Source organism: Carettochelys insculpta, chromosome 13, assembly GCF_033958435.1.
Source record: "Carettochelys insculpta isolate YL-2023 chromosome 13, ASM3395843v1, whole genome shotgun sequence".
NCBI lineage: Eukaryota > Metazoa > Chordata > Testudines > Carettochelyidae > Carettochelys > Carettochelys insculpta.
The window spans coordinates 17558553-17580830 of record NC_134149.1 but is presented as its reverse complement, the minus strand read 5'-3'; the positions used below and the strand labels follow the sequence as shown (position 1 = coordinate 17580830).

Sequence of the window (22278 nt, the reverse complement as noted above, 5' to 3'; positions counted from 1 at the left end):
AAGTGTCAACATTGCTTTTGTAAAAGGAAGTCATACATCACCACCCTACTAGAATTCTTTGAGGGGGTCAATGAGCATGGCTGCAGTGAACTTAGATTTTCAGAAGGCCTTTAATAAGGACCTTCATGAAAGGCTCTTCAGAAAAGTAGGCTGCCTTGGGATAAGAAGGAAGGTCATCTCATGGATTGGTAACTGGTTAAAAAACAGTAAACGAGGGTAACAATAATCAGTTTTTAGAATAGAGAGAGGTAAACTGTGGCGTCCCCCAGGGGTTTGTATGAGGCCAGTCCTATTCATCATGTTCATAAATGTCTGCAAAAAGGGTAAACAGTAAGGGGGCAAAATTTGCAGATGATAAAAAACTACTCAAGATAATTAAATCACAGGCGGACTGTGTAGAGCTACAGAAGGACCTCTCAAAACTGTGGGACTGGTCAACAAAATGGCAGATGAAATTTAATGTTGATAAAGGCAAAGTAAAGTGCATTGGAAAACACAATCCCGACTTTGCATACGAAATGACGGGGTCTAAATTAGCTGTTACCACTTGAGACATCTTGGAGTCATTGTGGATGGTTCTCTGAAAACAACCACTCAACATGCAATCATAGTTTAAAAAAAAATCAGACAGAAAATATCTTATTGTCTCTGTAGAAGTCCATGGTATGCCCTCATCTTGAATACTGCATTCAGCTGTGGTAGCCCTATCTCAAAAAAAGAAAAATTGGAATTGTAAAAGGTTCAGAAAATGTCAGTGAAAATTATTAGGGGTATGGAATGGCTTCCATATGAGGAGAGATTAATAAGATTGGGACTTTTCAGCTTGGAAAAGAGACAGCTAAGGGGGGATATCATACAGGTCTATAAAATTATGACTGGTGTGGAGAAAGTAGATAAGGAAGTGCAGTTTACTTCTTCTCAGAGCACAAGAACTAGAGGTCAACAAATGATATTACTGGGCAGCAGTTTTAAAACAAACAGAAAGCATTTCCTCAAACAGTGTGCAGTCACCCTGTGGAATTCTGTGCTGGAGGATGTTGTGAAGGCCAACACTTTAACAGGTTTCAAAAAAAACTAGATACATTCATGGACACTACTAGATAGGATGGGCAGGAATGGTGTCTCTAGACTCTGTTTACCAGAAGCTAGTATTGAGTGACTTGGAATGGGTTACTTGATGATTACCTTTTCTGTTCATTCCATGTGGGGTATTCATGATTCCTTTTGTTTTCTCTATCCTAAAGCCAATCTATCATCTTGAACGATGATCTTGTGCACTATATCTCATTTAGCTGTGTTGTATTTTGGTTTCTTTCCTATAATGCATAACTGACTTGCTGTTTGGTGGTCTTATGGAGTTTCTGTTTGATTGCATCTTGTCAGAACAGCAATCTTTCCTTGGTACGCTTCTGCTTCCATCCTACTGTGTCTTATTCATAGTTCAAGTATTCTAAATAAGGGCTATTGCATTTGGTGTTTGGATGGTCAGGTGACTTTCAAGGGCACCAGGACTGGTGCTGCCAAAACTCCTGTCATTTTATTTGTTACTTGTGCCTCTTGAAGTGTGAGCTAAGTGAAAATCCATTAGGATGTGGATTGAGCTTTTTCTTTGGTGAAATACCATTTGTAGGTAGGAAAAAGTTGTTCTTACTGATGCATTGAAGGGTTATGCACAAAAATAACTCACTAGAGATTTTTATGACTGAGTATTAAACCCTGGATAATAGTTTATGGAAATTCTGAAAGACCATTAACCACTGTAATTATTATGTGACACTGTACTGAAGCATTAACAATTGGAGCAAACGGTACATTCTAAGGCAAAAGTTTCAGCAAAATATTTCCACCTATAGTAGGTAGTGACATCTTTATCTTTCTGCTCTCAGGGTTTTACAAACTGGAACAAAAGAGACTTTAATCAGTTTATTAAAGCTAATGAAAAATATGGCCGTGATGATATAGATAATATTGCCCGTGAGGTGGAAGGAAAGTCACCAGAGGAAGTCATAGAGTATTCAGGTTTGTTAACTTCAAATATATCTTTTAACAATCATCGCTTCTATAATGATTGTTTTGTCATATGACTTTTAGAATTACGAGTTAGGGAGCTTGGAAAGATGTGAAGGATTAAAAGAATGGTTTTATTTTTTTTATAAAACATGAAGTCCTAGTGGAGGATTATGCGGGGAAAGCACCTTTTTATTCTTATTCTGCACTAGCTGATTTATAGGTCATGAGTTGCTTCATCTACATTTGACATTGTCATTGTACAAGTTCTGACTTTTTTTTCAGTATAAGACTTCAAGTTTTTTGGCTGTGATTACGGAGCTAACATTGCTTGTGATGGGTATATGGATATAATAGATAGCAAAATATAGCTCTGATATAAACACAAGCTGTTCTGTTGAACCAAATTAAATCTTACCTATGTACTTAAAGGTTGAATTTCATACATAATCAGGATGTTTTCAACATTGGTGTAAGCAAAGTGCGTGCACATGTCAGAACTGGATGAAACAAAAAAGAACTGATTATTTAATTTACACTACTACCATAGTTTACTCAATACACATGAATAAAACCAAACTATGTGCAAATATTAAATGAATAAAAACACCCATATTGTGAAACCTTAAAATAGTCTAAGGAACAGATCTATCCTTCGTATGTTTCTTGAAGTCACTGGGTTACATCATGGATGAATTTAACACAGAAAGGTTCACATCTCAGTCCAGAGCAGTACTAGTACAGGTGGATCTGATTTCTTTTTTTTTTAAATTTTATTCAGGTTTTTTGTTTTTACATCCTGATCCTGTGAAGACTTACACACATTTAATTTTGTGTAAAGTTAAGCACAGTTCTTTGCGGGGTTGGGACTTTAACGTGGAGTAGCTTTCTGGATTTGTATAATAGCCATCAATAATAAATATTTATGGTATTTAACATCAGAACCTTAGAGAATATGTAGTAACAATAAGCAGACTCTGAGCCCTTTGAGGAAAAAATAAATTGAGGCCTGAAAATTTTCCTCAAAATTACAATATTACATAAATTGATTATACCAAATCAGGTCCTCTGCCTGTGGACGCAGTGACTTCTGATTTTTTTCTTGGCGTGTCCTTCCATCCTATTTCACCAGGCAACCTCTTCTAAGATCTTATATTTGAGCCTTTCTGTGGTTAAAGAAGGCTGTACTGAAATCTCTTCAGAGTTTGTTTATATTGTTTTTCACTTGAGGGATGTTACTTAGAGGACTCCAAGAAAATTAAATATGGCAGAATTAGAAAGAGAGAGGCACAAAATGCTCTCAGTCTAGCTAGAGATAAAAAGGGTAACAAGACAACGTTCTACAAATATATTAGAAGCAAGAGGAAGACCAAGGACAGGTTAGGCTTTCTTTGATAGGATTACAAGCCTTGTGAATAAGAGGGAAGTGGTAGATGTTTATGGTATACCTGACTTCAGTAAAGCATTTGATATAGTCTTGCATGACCTTCTTATCAATAAACTATAGAAATATAACCTAGATGGTGCTACAATAAAGTGGGTGCATAACTAGTTGGATAACCATCTTCAGAGCTCAGTTAACAGTGGCTTACAAATATGCTGGAAGGGCATAATGGGAGGAGTTCCGTAGGGATCAGCTTAGTGACTGATTCTTTTGATAGATTCTTCTATGATTTAGATAATCGCATAGCGAGTCCACTTATGAAGTTTGCAGATGATGCCAAACTGGGAATGGTTGCCAATACTTATAATTCAAAATGATCTGGATAAATTGGAGAAATGGTATGAGGTAAACAGGATGAAATTCAGTAAGGACAAATGCCAGGTACTCCATTAAGGAAAAAATCAGTTTCACACACACACAAAATGGAAAGTGACTGTCTAGGAAGAGGTACTGCAGAAGGGGATCTAGAGATCATAATGGGCCACAAACTAAATATGAGTCAACAGTGTGACACTGTAGTGAAAAATCAAACATCATTCTGGGATGCATTAACAGGAATGTTGTAAGCAAGCCACAGGAAGTTATTCTTCTGCTTTGATTGGGTCTCAGCTGGAGTATTTTGTTCAATTCTGGGCACCACGTTTCAGGAAGGATGTGAAGAAACTGAAGAGGGTCCAGAGAAGCGCAACAAAAATGATTAAAGGTCTAAAAAATATGACCTAGGAGGGAAGATTGAAGAAGTTGTGTTTGTTTAATTGGAAGAGACCGGGAGGGGACATAACAGCTTTCAAGTACCTAAAAGGTGAAGGCAGAAAAAATATTCTCCTTAACCTCTGATGATAGGACAAGAAGCAGTGGTCTTAAATTGCAGTAATGGACGGTTTAGATTGGATAGTAGGAAAAACTTCCTAACTGTCAGGATAGTGAAACACTAGGATAAATAGCCTTAGGAGGTTCTGGAATCTCCATCATTGGAGATATTTAAGAGCAGGTTGGATAAACATCTGTCAAGGATGATCTAGATGGTGTTTGCTTCTGCCATGAGAGCGGGGCACTGAACTTGATGACTTCTCAAGGTCTCTTCCAGTTTTAGTATTCTCTGATTCCAAGGAGTTGGTATGCTTGGACTAAGGATGTAAAATCTCATTTAATTAGTTCAATGGTTAAACATTAAATTTAGCCATGGAGCAGGACTTCTTTGGTTGAACTGGGATGCCCTCATCCTTGGCATTTCCAGGCCGTAACTACTGCAGATGAGAGCTGCTCAGGCCGTGCTGAAGCGCCCTACACCTGCGGTTGGCCCTGTGGGGCTGGAGTAGCCCCCTACCTGTGGTGGGCTGCTGTAGCTCTCGCAGGTTAACTGTAATTGGTAAGCCTCATCCGTTTAGGGTGAGGTGTACTGGTTAACCATTAACATCCCTAGCTAAGACCCTGCTGACCTAAGACAGAGGACAAGTGAAAGACCAAAAATGGTTCCTTCACATGGCAGTATGTTGCCCTGCCCTCTAGAATACCAGTCTGACCTGTCTGCATTATTATTGATATAATACGTACTCCCTTAAATATGCAGAATTGTGTAGGATTTTGGTCACAACAGACCTCATTAAAGTAAATAACTCGAATTATACTGACTTACGTTTATTTGTAGCTTAGTGTTAAAGATACTGATAAACACTAATGCGTCTTGATTTGTTTTTCACATAGCTTAGTGTGTTTGGTATCATTGAACAGAACATCTGTACACTGTTCTACTCTAGGAAGCTTCATCCAAACAAAGACCTAATGAAAAGATTATTTTACAGACTGGATATTTTGTTCTTTTAGCTGTTTTCTGGGAACGCTGCAATGAACTACAGGACATTGAGAGGATTATGGCTCAGATTGAGCGAGGAGAGGCAAGAATCCAACGAAGGATCAGTATCAAGAAAGCTCTGGATGCCAAGGTAACAGGTGCAATTTTTGTTCTGTAATTGGTCTTACCATTAATTTTCTAGTACTAAATTTTGCGTGCTGTTAAAGTTGGATAAAGTGTCTTTTAGTTCTCGGTAGAAAGAAAATAATTGAGTTGCACTGATATTTTCCACACAGAAGTTGGCTAGATTTCAGTGGATCATCATGGATAGTTGAATAATAGTTTAAATTTTTAAACTTTTTTGGGTGACAAGCAGAATAAAATTGTTTTGTTGTCAAAAACTGTTCATACTGTTCTGTAACAACGAAGTGGTAAAGCCCTAGTTTAGTGTTGTTTATCCACCAATAAAATTATTTTTTGTATGGCATTTAGATTGCAAGGTATAAAGCCCCTTTTCATCAGCTGCGTATTCAGTATGGAACAAACAAAGGCAAAAACTACACAGAAGAAGAAGATAGATTCTTAATATGCATGTTACACAAGATGGGCTTTGACAAAGAAAATGTCTATGAAGAACTAAGGCAGTGTGTTCGCAATGCTCCCCAGTTCAGGTTTGACTGGTTTATCAAATCTAGAACTGCTATGGTAAGTACAAGCATCAGTTACATACGGCTTAAATTTTGTAGCTAATGTGTTACGATTTCTTTAAGCAGAACTATGTGGAATTTGGACCTGTACCAGAACACTGGAGTGTGAGAAACAATTGGGTATGAGGGTGTGTCTACATGGGCACAAATCTCTGAAATACCCATGCTAATGGCCATTTCTAAGATTACTAATGAGGTGCCGAATTGAATATTCAGCGCCTCATTAGCATTAGGACGTTTCCGGCCGCGGCGCTTCGAAAGTGCACGGCTTGGCGCAGCTACACGGGGATCCTTTTTGAAAGGACCCCACACCTTTCAAAATCCCCTTATCCTGCTCACTGATCGGAATAAGGGGATTTTGAAAGGTGCGTGTCCTTTTTAAACGGACCCCTGTGTAGCCGCGCCGAACTGCCCGCTTTCAAAAGCGGCGCTTTCAAAGCACCGTGGCCGGAGGCGTCCTAATGCTAATGAGGTGCTGAATATTCAGTTCAGCGCCTCATTACTAATCTTCGAAATATGGCTATTTCAAAGATTTGTGCCCATGTAGACACAGCCTGAGAGTGGTCATTTTGGGCTATGTTCTTGCCACTAGTTTCTAGCATATAAGGTATGGTTGCCTTTTTCTTAGGACAGCTAAACAATACTTTACAATGACATCGAAACAAACATTACAAAACCTGGCAAGCCTGATTCTCCAATCAGCCAGAGATTAATGCAAACATAGACAGCCCTTACAAATCTGTTTGCTTACTCCATGCTAAAAGTAAATAACCCAAACAGTGTGTCTGTAACTAGTCTTAAATTGAATCACTTTTCAGAATTAGCTGACAGGATATCAAAAGCAGAAGAGGATTTAATGAAATACAAAATAGTTTGTTTTTTTAATAATATCTTATATCTTTTATTTGTATTTTAGGACTAAAATGAGAAATCAAGTATCTGAATGTTTCTATAAAAACAGTATTGTGGCAAATAAATTAATGTATGTTGTGTAGTAGGTAAAACTAAAAGAATTTTTCTGCATAAAGTAGTCATTTTTAATAGTCCTGACACTTTATCTAGATCATATTACTGTAGCCTATTTTGTGAATAGTTGAATCATCAATAAGGCAGACAGTATCAATTTGACTAAGGTATTGGTTACATTAATACTCTTCATTCTCAATTGCATTCTCTCTTCACTCTAGAGAATAATTTTACTTGAATTTTACCTGCTGACTAACTAGTAGCAATACCAGGGGAAGATGTGCAGTGTACAAATAATAACATATTTGTCCACCTCAGAGTAGGATAGCATAATGTTTTTATGCAACTGCAATCTTGGTCCTGAAGTCTTCGTTTGGGTGCAAGTGCCATTGACTTCAATGAGAGGTTTGCCAGTATAAATATTGCAGGGCAGAGCCTAATACTTAAAACACACTCACGCTCACACACTCTCTCTGTCTTTTTCTCTCTCTGATTATTTTAGTAAAAATGTTTTTTACGAAGATATTACAACTTTTTGAAATAAATTTTCATCTCATTTTAGTTGTTTTCTGAAAAGCTTGGAAAGATTGGACATATTTCTTTGTCACAGGCTATATTGTCCTTGACGCCAATATGTAGTTGTTTGGAGGGAGAGCTAATCACTGGTATCTGTCTCCCCCACAAAGATTCTCTCTCTCTTTTTTTAATTGAACAGCCTGCCACACCCCTAAGGGGGCAGGTGGCAGAACAACTTGATAGTAGAGAAAGGAGCACATTACACCGTCTGTCTTCGAACTCTGCCTGACCACCATACCAGTTGTCCAAAGCAGATCAGTGACTAGATGCTACAGTATGACCAAATAAGATTAGAACCGTTCTATGTGTAAATCTGGATATTTTGTTTTTTACATATTCTCATGATTGCAAACCCAACCTCCCTTGTTTATGCAGCACCATCAGGATTTACTGATTTATAAAATACCCTTCCAGGGCTTTGAACATGGCACAAAAAATGAGCAGTACATTTTAGTTGGGAAAGGACCATAAATGGCCTTTGTTCAAAAATAGACTACTCCCGTAGCTGCTTATAGTTATACAGCAAAGACGGCTTGCTTTGAACACCAGATAAAATATTTTCTATCGCTGTATTCCCAGCTCCTCAACCATCTCCCATTACCTTCTAAATTTACATTTATTAACTACCTTTTTTATTTTTTCAGTTAGTGTTGGATTTCACAAATATAAACATACAAGGCCACCTCTATGGTATCTAATTCATTTAGATAAGTTATTTCTAAGCCTCTTTTAATTTCCTGTGGGTAAATTCATCAGAGGTTGAAGCATGAGGCCAGAACTTTAAGTTTTATTATTCTTTGTTCTCCTCAAGGGGAGAGGAGTAAGTGACCACATCGGGGGTGGAAATGTGGTGAGTGGTGTCCCTCAGAAATTGAGGGACTCAAAGTATAGTGAATGTTTTGGTTTGTCTTCACTTTCAAATTTGACTATTAAAATGACTATATTAAAATGATTATTCTACTATTCTGCTTTCAATAATGCATGAGGTATACAGGCTATGTAAGAGTGGTAGTAATGCGGTGAACCTGGATAAAATTAGAGGTAATGTTGGGGCTGTAAGGTTCCCTCAAGTTGCAGACAATTCATAATGTAATATTGATAATACAAACCCTTTTAGAAATAATTATTATTTCTAACATTTATTGCTTTCAGATTTTTCTTAATCTATCAAAATTCTGTCAGACTCGTGATGATATGCCTAGGGAATCATTAGTGATGATGTAGTTTCTGTTTGCATATGAAAATCCTGATTTTTTTTGGTTGAAATATCATTGTACTTCATTTTATAGTGCATTTTATATCCAAACTTGTGGGAAGTAGGGTAGTGGGCAAAGCAATTTAATTCTGAAAAGGACTTGTTATACATCTTTGCTAGAGAAACTTCACTGTGCCTTACCTGCCACTAGATGTCTCTTGACTTCCATATAAATAGCCTAACTTTCCCCCATTTTCTCTTGCCTATCCATTTCTTTATAAAGATTTCTCTTCAGAAAGCAAATATAAATTTTCTTGCAGTTCTTTATTCCAAAAGCAGATGGTCTACCCAATATAAGTTAACAAAAAGAATGAAAGCTTCTATAAAATGATAGTTTTTCTTTGCTGCACAAAGATTAATTTAAATGTTTAGAATTAGTAATTATCCATCTAGTGTCCATGCTTCAGGAATGGAAAATACCATGACCTATTGAATCATAGTATTACTCTCACAAAGCCATAATTTGTGCCTATTCTTTGAATCGTCTTTCTGCATTTCTCCAGAAGAGCTTTCTGCTAGTCCAAGACCTTTGGATTGATGGCCTATTTTCTGTAAGTAGAGCAGATAGTCCAGACTTGTCCACATATCCTTTGGCTTGACTATGCCCTTTCGCTGTCGTGAAAGAACCTCTGTCTTTTGGTGCAAACAGTGCTGTTCCTTTCTCTCTTGCAATCCTGATTTTTGTAGCTATGACAAGAACTATCAAAATTCTTTTCCTCTTTCCAACCTGGACAAAAAATATCAAACAACCTTGCAGGAAATGAGCAAAGGGCAGTAGAGCCTTTCCTTGAAAACTTGACTCCCTGTTTTGTTTTTTTTTAAAAAAAAAAAAAAAAAGGGGGGGTGGGGGGTTAATCCATATTAGAACTCTTGAGGTTGAAGGCAAAGTTCATCGCAGAGATTCTAGCTTGTAGTATAAGCATCTAATAACCTGGCAGAAGCTTATCTGCATGAGTCAATCAGATTCTCCAGTCAGGAGTTTCTATGGCCACATCTAACTGCAACTTTTGCCAGTGCAAATTACATCAGCATAAAGCTGTTGCAGTTATTAATATGCTGAATTTGCACATGTGTACTTGGCTCCTTGTGTTGGCATTGCATGTACTCATTTGCAATGCTGTATTAATGCGCAGTGCAATGTGCCATTGTCCATTGCTCTGTCTTTCAGAAAGATTTGGCAAAGTATGTCAGCAGAAGGGAGAAATAAGTCACCCAGGTGAGTGGGAGCAAGGTGTCAACTTCCCAGTGTGCAACTGTGTGCATCCCATAATGTCACCTATATCAGATAAGTTTCATGACTTTTTAAAAAATTGTGTGTGGCCTTCCTTGGTGTCAGAAATGTGGACACTAGGGTGCCATTTTGGGAGGGCAGTAGCTGTGTGTACTGGGATGCTGCTTGCTCTTCCTCCTGTTTCCGTGACTATTAGGGAGCAAGGGGAAAGTGTATAAATTGAGTGCATCACACCTGTGCCCCTTCCCCTCACCAGCCAGAAATGAGATGCATGTGTGCAATCTGTGTACTTTCTTCTCACTCCCTGATAGTCAGGTGAACATGAAGATGCAGTGTTTCGATACACATGGCTACTGCCCCCTTTGCTCTTCCAAAATGGCACTCTTGCATGGACAGCTCAACAAAGTTGTTATTATTGTTGGAAACACAGAACTCTCCAGTATTTGCAGAACCATGAGAACAGAATCAGTGGGGAACATGAGCCTTTTGTGGCGGACAGATTGTCATGGAACATAGCGAGAATCAATTCAAGTTTGGTTGGTGGGATTTACTGTGCAGCTGCAGATGGACTGCTGCTTCTGGGCCTGAGGCATTAGCACTGACCTTTTGTATGGTAGGCTTGGGATGATGAACAGTGGCTGCAGAACTTTCAGATGTGCCAAGGCTACATTCCTGTCCGCTGAGCTCACCCTTGTCCCTCTCGTGTAGGGACACCAGGGTGAAAGTGGAGAAGCCAGCGATGATTGCACAGAGGACACTTGCATTGTCAGATTGATACTGGTCAGTGGGAAATCATTTTGGAGATAGGTATTCCACTGTGGCAGCTATTGTCACATAGATAATGTTAGGCCATTAATTGTCTCCTACAGTGCAGGACTGTGACTCAGCAATATGCCGGACCTAGTGGATGGATATGCAGAAATGAGGTTCCTGAAATGTGGTGGAGCAATAGATGGCATATATATACAGTAGGTTCTCAACAGTTGCGAGGGTTCCGTGTTGAGAACCCTCACGAATGTTGAATTCTGTGAATATGGCAGCTGCTCTGCCTCAAGCCTGGCTGCCGGTGCTCTCTGCCCGGGGCCACTCGCGAATAATTGAATTTGCAAACCCTAAGTTTGTGAATGTTGAGACCATACTATATTCCTATTTTGGCATCAGACAACCTTGCCATATAGGGCATCAACAGAAAGGGCTACTTTTCAATGGCTATCCAGGCATTGGTACTCTGGGGACACTTCAGCAACATCTATCAGAGGGGTAGCCGTGTTAGTCTGTATCCATTTCCATCTGAATACAGCTGACATGGTGGGTCTTTGCCCATGAAAGCTTATGCTCCATTAAATCTATTAGTCTATAAGGTGCCACAGGACTTTTTGTTGCTTCAACAACACTGACTTTGGGGTGGTCAAGAAAGATACAGGACATTCACATTTTTAAGAACACAGGAATGTTCAGAAAGCTGTAAGCAGGGGCTTTGGCAACCATAATCTACCAGTTGTGAAAATGTTGACGTGCCAGTAGTGATCCTGGGTGACTCCTGACCTCCGTGGCTCATGGAGCCGTACACTAGACATCTCAGTAGCACCAGCGAAAAAGTCAGCTACCTGCTCACCAGGGTCCAACAAACAGTTACATGTGGTTTTTGGTAGATTGAAGGGATGCTAGTGTTGTTTGCTCGCAATACTGATCTCAGTGGGGAAAAAATTCCCAGTAGTCGAAGCTTCCTGTTATAATGATCCCTAGAACAAAGGGGGAAAAGTTGCTGCTGGAGTGGAGATGGAATGGCTGTCTACTGAGTTTGAAAAGCCAAACTCAAGGGCTATTAGAAGCACTCAGCATAGAGCTATACGTCTCAGGCGGGCTTTGAAAGAGCACTTTAACAGTGAGCCACAGTAATGTGTTCTGATGGATTGTGTTGTATGTAGCCTTTATATTTTGGAGCCTGCTAGGAATTTGTATAGTGCTATGTATGAATATAACACTGTCAGTGCACCTCTTAATTTTGTGGTGTTTGCTGCACAGCTGTAATTATTAGGCTAGTTGTCACTGATTTTGTGAGTTGTCACATTATACATTAAGAAGCCAGTGGGTGCTATCAAAACTGCTAGGTATTTGGTAGCATATGCTGTGAACTAATAAAAATGAATTGTTTTCCAAACGATAGAATTTTATTCAATAACATAATTTATGCAGTTTAGAAATTTGACAAACTAATGGACAGAAGTTAACAAAGGGGAAAGTACTCTCATATACATTTTACATACACATACAAAACTTGTGGGGGGAAATTCTATGCCAAAAAGTTGAAAATTCAGTGCCCGATATTTTAAAATTCTGTAAAATTCTGCATATTTTGTTTGTTAAAATAACACAATAATAATCACTCCAGTTTCAATTATTTTCATAATTTATTTCAAAATGCACTGTCAGTAAATAGGTCTCCAACACTACAAACAACAACAAAGATTCAAGAAATGTGATTTGACAAATAGATTCTTTATTGGACATATTAATGCAAAACTTTAAGTAATTTGTTTCAACCACAGTACAGAGACTTACATACCTTGCAGAAGCAGTGCAAAGGCTTGGGGGAGCTGGGGTAATGAAGGAACTGTGAAATAATTGCTGGGAAGGAGACTGGATGTGAACTTGGAGGATTGTTGGGTGACAAAAGTATGAAGCAGTTTTGTGTGTGTGTTGTGGGAGAGGAGGGCTACGTCTACACGTGCCCCAAACTTCGAAATGGCCATGCAAATGGCCATTTCGAAGTTTACTAATGAAGCGCTGACATGCATATTCAGTGCTTCATCAGCATGCGGGCGGCAGCAGCGGTTCGAAATTGACGTGCCTTGCCGCCGCGCCGCGCGTCCAGACAGGGCTCCTTTTCGAAAGGGCCCCGCCTACTTCGAAGTCCCCTTATTCCCATGAGCTCACGGGAATAAGGGGACTTCGAAGAAGGTGGCGTGCTTTCGAAAAGGAGCCCCGTCTGGACGCGCCGCGCGGCGGCAAGGCGCGTCAATTTCGAACCGCTGCTGCCGCCCGCATGCTGATGAAGCGCTGAATATGCATTTCAGCGCTTCATTAGTAAACTTCGAAATGGCCATTTGCATGGCCATTTCGAAGTTTGGGGCACGTGTAGACACAGCCGAGGATTGTTAAGGATCTTCCTCCTTGCAAACCCTGGCTCACCCTTAGCCTCTCTTGTTTAGTCAGGCACATTGTCCCTTTGTCCCTGCATTCACCTGTCCTCAATGGGATCTGTGTTCCCATTCAGCCACCCTTTTGCCACCATTACCATATATTCTTGTTCCCCCATTCAGCCCCACACCTCCAGGAGCTGAGAGGGCAGCAATGCATATCCTCCATTTTGTCCTTCCCATAGAGATGCCTCCACAAGGTCTGATGGATGGGCCTGTAGCAGTGGAGACAGCTAAGCCCTTTTCCTTTGTCTTGAATAGGTGGAGGAAGATGCACACCTGGAAGGATACCTTACATGCACAGATTAGGTGAGAGGGAACCTCAATATTTTCAGTCTGAGATACGTTGGTCAGCAGCATCAGACCCTGCCACAGATGGGCTGGGAAAATAGTGCTGGAGGCTACTTTTAAAGTCTCGCTCTCTCTCCTTAACAGAAACCCAGCTCTTTGGAGCCAGGGGCAACTAAACATAACTTAATTCATCTATGAGATTTCAGAATATAATCAAATTCTGGAGTCGTGAAAGTGGCATAACCCCACCCCTAGCTGTGCATTTTGTGTATAGAAAAAGTGATAGGCAGCTCACCCTTCCTTACTTGCACACCTGAAACTGTGGGAGGGATTTATGCTTCTTAGGCTGCTTCTACACTCAACCCCCTTCTGTCAGAGAGGGCATGGTAATGAGGCAGTTTGAAGCAGGCTAATGAGGCACCGACATGCATATTCAGTGCCTCATTAGCATAATGACAGCCCTGCAAATTTCAAAATTCAGATTTTGAAATGCAGACTGGCAGTGGAGATGGGGGCAGCTTTGAAATAAGCACCCCACTTTGACATTCCCTTACTCGCAGTTAGTTTTGTTGGAGTAAGAGAGTATCAAAGTGGGGCGCTTATTTCAAAGGTGTCCCCATCTTCACTGTCAATCTGCATTTTGAAGTCTGGACTTCGAAATTTGCATGACTGCCATTATACTAAGGAGGTGCTGAATATGCATGTCAGTGCCTCATTAGCCTGCTTCAAACTGTTGCATTACCATGCCCCCTCTGACAGGAGCGGGGAGAGCGTAGAAGTAGCCTTAAAGTGTAACTGGTTTAGAAGTTCCTTCTGGGGCAGCATAGCTCAACACTCAACTTTTTGTCAGTTTCACCAATGTAACCCAAAGATATCCTGTAACAAAACTGATGGACAGGAGTTTTTATTCTTATTGCATGAATTCTATTGGTTTTTGACACATCTTTCTCGACAAATATTTAATGTTCCCCCTTGTAGCCTTTATATTTGAACAGTTTGAGTAAATATTTGTGTTTAAGGGACATACAAAGTAAAAGTGATTAAATGGTAACAATTTAATATTGGCACTTTAGTAGGTTGTCACTCTTTCCATTGCAGTATCAAAAAGGGTGGTAGTCCAAATGAAGTGATTTCCCTGTGGGATTATGAACATATCTTAGAAGTATTCCACTTGAATGCAGTTCTTAGCAGAAGTTTGATTCAGTGTTTGACGCCGAGGTTGTACCATCTGTTAAAATCATGCTGACGTACACAAATGTGGTATCCTGTTCCTTTGCCCTTTCTAAATCACCTGACTAGAAGTTATTCAGGACTTCTGTCACTCAGACTTAGTCAGTCTTAGTGTCTAGGATTTTTTGTGCACAGTAAATGTAATGTGGAATCTTTAATCTCTCAGAATGTTTCTCAAGTATACTGATAGATTTTGTATTTATTGTATTGCAGCTTTACGACTCCTGATTGATGCAGAAAGGGGGGTATGGACTGTATTAATAGTGACCTATTTACTAAAAACCTCAGTTTACTAAGTAGTGCTCACTCTAAGCACAGTGCCATGCACTTAAGTTGTCATTGTCTTTTTACACGTCTTTTTAAGATTATTTATCTGCCTTTTCTAGGTTTTATTTTAGCGAGTGCTTAAAGTAAACACAAAGGTAGTTTTGACAGAAAGTTTGGTAGATGCAGGGGTCAACGAAGGGAAAAGGGCAGGCAAGCAAAGTTGAGAAGCAATAGACATAACCCACCCACCGTGTCTTGTATGTGGGGATGGGTGGGGTATTGAAATCTCAGTTCATAAATGTCTTTGAGGGGTGTCACCCATAAAGGAAAGCAGAGTCTTAGTCTCTATCACACTTCATAAGTTCATGGATAGGGCACATCCCATGATTGGGTCCATCCTGCATCCTCTTTGGTCCGGTGGCCTACCTGGAACAGAAAAAAACAAGCATAATCCGTCAGGCAAAAGAAGCCAGTGACCTTGTCTTTGGTCCACGTTATCCATCCTTGGCCCTTGCTCATCAGGGATGGCTTATCCTGGGTGTAGGTGTGGAATATTGAAATCTTAGTCCATAAATGAAATCTTAGTCCTTGTGGGCACAAAACAAAGTCTTGGTCTCCAGCAAAGTCCACGAGATCGTGGGTGGAGGACATGCTGCAAAGGGGCCTATTGTGCATCCTCTTCAGTCAGGTGTTCTTTCTGAAACTGCAAACCAGGTAAGCATAATATATCAGGTAAAAGAAGCAAGTGCTTCCGCGACCTTGTCCGTCATCAGCCATCATAGTCCCTCTGAGTCGTCCCTAGTCATCCATTGGGGATGGCTGTGTCCCAAAGTATAGTCCATCGGGGAGGCCAAAAGGCCAAGTACTGAAGAAACTGCAAAATAGGCAATGTGACAGAACAAGTGCTGTAAGTGGCCAAACTCATGCTCATCTTCATGTATTTCCTACTTGCTATTCAGTGCTAATGTTACTACTAGGTGATTGAGTTTGTTCAGTAAAGGCCATGTGAACAAGTCTGCAGACTCTAATTAGTTCTGCCACGTGAGAGAAATAAGACAAAGTATACTTAAAAACCTCAAAATATCTACGTAGATATTGCATTACAGACAGATTCCCAGATTAGTCTGCCTGTTTTGCTTACATGATTTCTAAGGTGAGGATCCAATTCTCTTCCTGTTTTCTTGCTTTGTATTATTTAAAAATTATGAATGAATGTAGTACTTGCAAAATGAAGAATTCATCATGCTGGCTTGAGGCAGACATAGCATAAGAAGGACTATGCATAATTACTCATAGCTAATATCTCCAGTCCCATACACCATGTGATTTCAGTTCCCCCAGTCCCACCCCACAGGCGGACATCAATACAAGACTATCTAGTCACAAGCAGCAACTACTTCTGGTGCACACAGGATCCCATCACTGCTCCTTTGTGAGAAATGAAAGCTGATAAGTGGCAGTCTTTTTAGTAGAATCAGATCAGAAGTACAGAGAAGAATAAGAGAGTTGTTATAAACTGTTCTGTCTGAAATGGAAGGCCTTGTGTACCTAAGTGCTGGGAGCCAGGACTCTGCCACAGAGGCTAAAATGGGGGGTTCTTCCTCCCCTTTTCATAAATCAGCAGGCTCCCACAAACATTTGACAGTATCGTCAGGAAAAAGGTAAAAGCCTCAGTGATGGCCACTTCCCATTTTGATACCACAGATATGCCCAAAAGTTGTTGGCTTCTCTTCTGCCATCTGAGAGTATCCCTTGTTGCCTTGCACCAGGAGCTGGCAAGCTACGGCAACTAGATCTTTAGTGACATCATGTCCTCTGCAGTAGCTATTTGCTGTAGCCTCCTACTACTTGGTCTAACCGCAGAGGTTAGTTCCCATGTAGACACAGGAAGGACAAAAAACACTGTTGTTCTCCATGTTTCTATGTTAAGATACTTTGAATAGCTACCTTCTGTATTTTCATGGAGTGGCTGTCTTTAGGAAAGGTGTGGACAAATTGGAAAATGTCCAGAGAAGAGCAACAAAAATTATTAAAGGTCTAGCAAATATGACCTATGAGGGAAAATTAAAAGAATTGGATTTGTTTCATCTGGAAAAGAGAAGACTGAGAGGAGACATGAAAATGACTTTTGAACACTTAAAGATTGTTACAAGGAGGGGGAAGAAAAAATATTCTCCTTGATCTCTGAAGATAGGACAAGAAGCAATTTGCTAAAATTGCAGCAAGGGAAGCATAGTCTGGGCATTAGGAAAATCTTCCTCTCAGGGTGACTAAGCACTGGAAAAAAATTGCCTTGAGGTTCTGGAATCTCCATCATTGGAAATGTTTAAGAGCAGGGTAGATGAACGTCTGTCAGGGGTGATCTAGATGGTGATTGGTCCTGCCATGAGTGCAGGGAACTGGACTTGATGACATCTTGAGGTCTCTTCTAGTTTTAGTATTCTATGATTCTGAGTGTTGGGTTATCAGATTCTCCCTTTTAGGGAAGCAGACTTCTTGAAGAAGGAATGAAGGAAAAAAAAGACACCCCCCTGCCCCAAAAAATCAAAACAAACAAAAAAACCCCCTAAACAACCTAATTTATATAAAACTAGAATTAAAGCCAAGCAAGACTCCCAACGTGGAGTACTTTCAAGCTCTGTCAGAAGATTATGTATGACTTTTTAAATCTAATTTTTGTGGGTCTTTGTACTACAATAATTATTAATTGGGCTTGGAACATCTTTGGGAGGACTATATTCCAGTACATGCAAACTTTTGATTGTCCATTACCTCACTTATTGGGGACAAAATGACCTCTGTCATTCCACTTTTTTATTTTAAGAAATCAAGTCATCAAACAAATCTTCAGTATAGAATTTCTCTCTTCTCTGTGATGTTCAAGAAGTATTTTCACTTTATCTGTTGGATTCGCCTGCCTTCTCTTCCTTCCTCTGCCCAATGCAATAAACAAGAGCATCCAGGTCCTCCGAGAAAGTAGATACAGGTGTTTTTTGTCTATTTTTAGTGTCAAAGCATTCGAAAGGTTTCAGGGCAGTCTTACATTTCAAATGGCTAAACTGCTTTTATAAGAACAAAACATTCCATTTAGAATAGCTTATATCTAAGTAGCAGCTGTACAAAAGGGGGCTATTTTTAGCATCCATAGATCCTCTAGACACATCTCACATGCACGTGCATCATATATATATTTTTTTTGTATGTGGTGGCACAGATCAACAACCAGTCCACTTCTGTACACAAACCATCCTCAACCTTGCCACAGCTCTGTGGATTCTAACACAAATACCAACTACCATCCATAAGGATTCAAGGGGTTCATGGTCTGTTATAATTGGATAATTGGCTGGTAAATTCAGATCTCTGATGAAAGCCCAGATTGTAACTCAGTGTGTACTCTCTGGATTTACTGTTGCTGCTTCTCATATATCTTCACATGAATGCTGTAGAGCTATCTGGAACTTGTCCATCTGGGAATTCAGTTAAGTATGGAAGAAGGGTATGTGCATTGTGTACAGAAAGATTTACAAAATTTGCAGTGACAATTGGAATGTTCTTTTAGTGTCCTGTATGTGTATGTTGTCAGCATTGAGCACTTTTGCAAATATGTCTCAGGATGTTTTGAAATCCTTAGGAACTTCCAGTGTGTATAGTGGTGCAGAATTTAATATGTGAATATTACCTTCTTAGGAATTCCAAAGGCGTTGCAATACTCTCATCTCATTGATAGAAAAAGAAAACATGGAAATAGAGGAAAAAGAGAAAGCTGAAAAGAAGAAAAGGGGAACAAAAGTTCCAGCGGTAAATTTATCAGTATTTACTTACCTCTTAGTGGGCAATAATTCCACATTTATTGATTTATGTAGTTAAAATGTGAAATAAGGTAATTGTAACCTTTGATTTCTTCTAAACAAACCTTCTAGAGATGATACAGATACCACAGGTGTCCTTGGAAGTGTGCGTAACAAGTCCTGATGATCAAAATTTCAGAGCTTTTGAGTCTCTTTAAAGGGCATCCATATACGTAGCATGGAGATACGTGTCTTCCAAGTAAAACAAAAAACAGTCAAGTAGCACTTTAAAGACTAGCAAAATAATTTATTAGGTGAGCTTTCATGGGACAGACCCACTTCTTCAGACCATAGCCATTCCAGAACAGACTCAATATTTAAGGCACAGAGAACCAAAAACAGTAATCAAGGAGGACAAATCAGAAAAAAATGATCAAGGTGAGCAAATCAGAGAGTGGAGGGGTTGGGGGAAGGTCAAGAATTAGATTGAGCCAAGTATGCAGACGAGCCCCTATAGTGACTCAGAAAATTCCCATCCTGGTTCAAACCACGTTAATGTCCCGAATTTGAATATAAAAGCAACGAAGGGTCCTGTGGTACCTTATAGACTAACAGAAAAGTTTTGAGCACAGACTCACTTCGAAAGCTCATGCTCAAAACTCTTCTGTTAGTCTATACGGTGCCACAGGACCCTTCGTTGCTGTTACAGGTCCAGACTAACACTGCTACCCCTCCGATACTTGAATATAAAAGACAGCTCGGCTCTTTCCCTTTGAATAGCAGTGCAAATTTTTTCTGTCAGTAACACGCATACTCTTACGTCATTAACAGAATGGCCCATTCCATTAAAATGTTGACTAACTGGTTTGTGGATCTGGAGTGTTTTGATGTCTGTTTTGTGCCCATTAACCCTTTGTCTAAGGGAGTTAGAAGTCTGTCCAATATACAAAGCATCTGGGCATTGTTGGCACATGATGGCATATATGATGTTAGTAGGGGAGCATGAGAAGGTGCCCATGATTCTGTGAATAACCTGGTTAGGTCCAGTGATGGTATTTCCAGAGAAGATATATGGACAAAGCTGGCAGTGGGCTTTGTTGCAAGGAAAGGTTCCAGGACTGGTATTCCTAGAGTATAGACTGTGGCTGTTTATGAGGATCCTCATAAGGTTGGGAGGTTGTCTGTTGGAGAGAACAGGCATGTCACCTAGGGCCTTCTGGAATGTGGCATCCTGATTAAGGATAATACTGTCTTCTGAGCGTGATGCATTCCTTCAGAAAATATTTCCCCTCCTAACACCCAAACAAGATGCAAAGTAGATAGTATTAAATAAACTTTAACCTACCATTGTTATGTAGCTCTTAAATACTAGTTACTGGAGGGCTTAAGTAATGAATTCAATAGTTCTTCAGATGAATTAAATAGAACAAACAAAGCCACATACACAAACCAAGGATCTAATCCTGCAACCCCTATTTATGATGTGTAATACTGAGACAATAAAACTCTTGATGGAGTAAAGTACTGCTTATCATGAAAAGTGTGGCAGAATCACATCCTTGTACTTATTTCAACTTTTAACTTTTTTTGCTGAGGGTTTTGCCCTGTATTATGCATTGTGAATAGAAATGGTTGAAATATACATTGCATAATAAATTAGAGCATCAATCTTCAAAGTGAATAATGTCATTCTAGATTTTAATATATTCACAGTACACTTAACCACACACTCATATTTTTCAACATTTGAAAAACCAATAATCTGTTTTTATTTAGTCACAGAAAAGAAAAGCAGATTCAGCAGCAGAGAATTCTGGGAAGAAGGATGCTAAGAAAGTGAAGTCGTGAAGTGGAAAAATTGAATGCGAAATCTAAAACTGCCACTTTTTTGTTCCCATCTACAAATGTTAATTGCCAGCTTCTGTGTATTCACGGTACTCTCAGAACAATCTCATGGTTTAATTTTTGCATATTTTGTATATTATACTATGCCTTTCTTTAAATAACGTGTAGCTTTATATTTTATGCATTCCAGTACTTTAGTACAGTGGTTTTCAACCTGTGGACTGCAGCCTCTTGGGGTCCCCAAACTAAGGGGTCAGTGAAAGGTTGTCATTGCCATAGAACAGTGGTTTTCAGCCTGTAGCCTGCAGACCTCAGGGATATGCAGACTACGTCTAAGATTTCCAAAAGGGTTCATTCCTCCATTCAAACTCTTTTAGGGGTCTGCAAACAAAGAGGTTGAAAATCACTGTTTTAGTGTATCGTATTTTGTGAATTATATGTCTTCAGCAAAATTCACTCAGTCCTTGTTCTTTGAAGCTTGTGCTGAGGTTTTAGCTTTTATATGTTTTATATGCTGCTGCTTTAAAAGAAAACCTAGATTCTATAGCTGTATTGTTGTTTCATATTTTAAATTTATATGGCTGTGAGAAAAAAATTGAATTAAAGTGATTTGAGGAGAAATGTACTGTCTTCTTCTTTTTTGTTTTGCAATGTTTATCGGCCTTACCTACTCCGTAGTATGTGAACGTTAACAACTGTGTCTTCATGGTCAGCCAAATATTTGTTCCTAGATTCTTAGAACAATATCGAGATGGAGAAGAAAATTTTAAAAATTAACATCTTTGCTTGCTGCCTAAATTACATTTATATAATCTGAAATATTCAGGAGGAAAGACATGGCAGAAAAACATCTGGGAAAAATACGTTTTGTGGGTTGTGCAGTGATACAGGAAGGTACTTAAGAGTATACATAACTTTAAGCATATGACTAAGACCACAGATTTTTGTGGGACTACAAGCATGTTTAAGTGTTTTGCTGTATTAATGTTTATTGCAGGAATCCTTTTTTACTAAGCTGTACTGGTTACTACATTAAGGACTCTTGCAAGAATCAAGTAACTCAGCTGCTTATGGGTGGGCTGGTTCACTGTCCAGCTGCAAAATCACCTGAAACATTTTGTGTATGATAATAAAACAGTTGCTTGCATGAGCTACACTAGTTTCAAGGCAACGGGAACTAGGAAACGAGGGATAGTATTTGTTTTCAGTGTTTCCATTTGGACGAATGGGCAGTAGTCCTGAACATGCTTATTGTAGGGTTGTATGCATGACCTTTTTCAAGATGTCTCAGTTTCGGGTCAGATGTGGATTCCTTTGCCATTCTGGGATTAGCAGAGAGTGATGAGAGTTAGGCACCTAAAGATATTTGAGGATCTGGGCCTATTGCCTTTCTTTAGTCTCTCACTGGTTGGTTTCTAATATGGGCTGCACTGTAGTAAGACATGCTTTTATAATTTTAAGTCTAGATTAAGACAGTGTACATTACTCATTACTACTTTATATGAGGACTATTAATTTCTAGTGTAGAATGCAGCATCTTTTGTCCTCTGGATGGAGCCAGTTGACTTCTGCTCTGTACTCTGCATTGATTGTTTTTGTTTATGGGTAAAAGTCAGGAAGTTTGAAGTTCTGTGGTGCAGGACACAGTTGTGTAAAGGTATCGATTCCCCACCTGT

The 22278-nt window shown here is 39.5% G+C and overlaps 1 protein-coding gene across 1 annotated transcript in view; it reads left to right on the top strand.

Annotated features, from left to right (window-relative positions):
* SMARCA1 (SNF2 related chromatin remodeling ATPase 1) overlaps nt 1-21217 on the top strand; it is a 60176-nt gene extending 38959 nt beyond the window's left edge. The window contains exons 20-24 of the mRNA XM_075008120.1: nt 1887-2019; nt 5276-5394; nt 5736-5948; nt 18657-18767; nt 20534-21217. Coding sequence (XP_074864221.1) covers nt 1887-2019; nt 5276-5394; nt 5736-5948; nt 18657-18767; nt 20534-20605 — 648 coding nt within the window. The 3' untranslated portion in view covers nt 20606-21217. The remainder of the gene's footprint in view (nt 1-1886; nt 2020-5275; nt 5395-5735; nt 5949-18656; nt 18768-20533) is intronic.
* Nucleotides 21218-22278: the final 1061 nt, after the last annotated feature.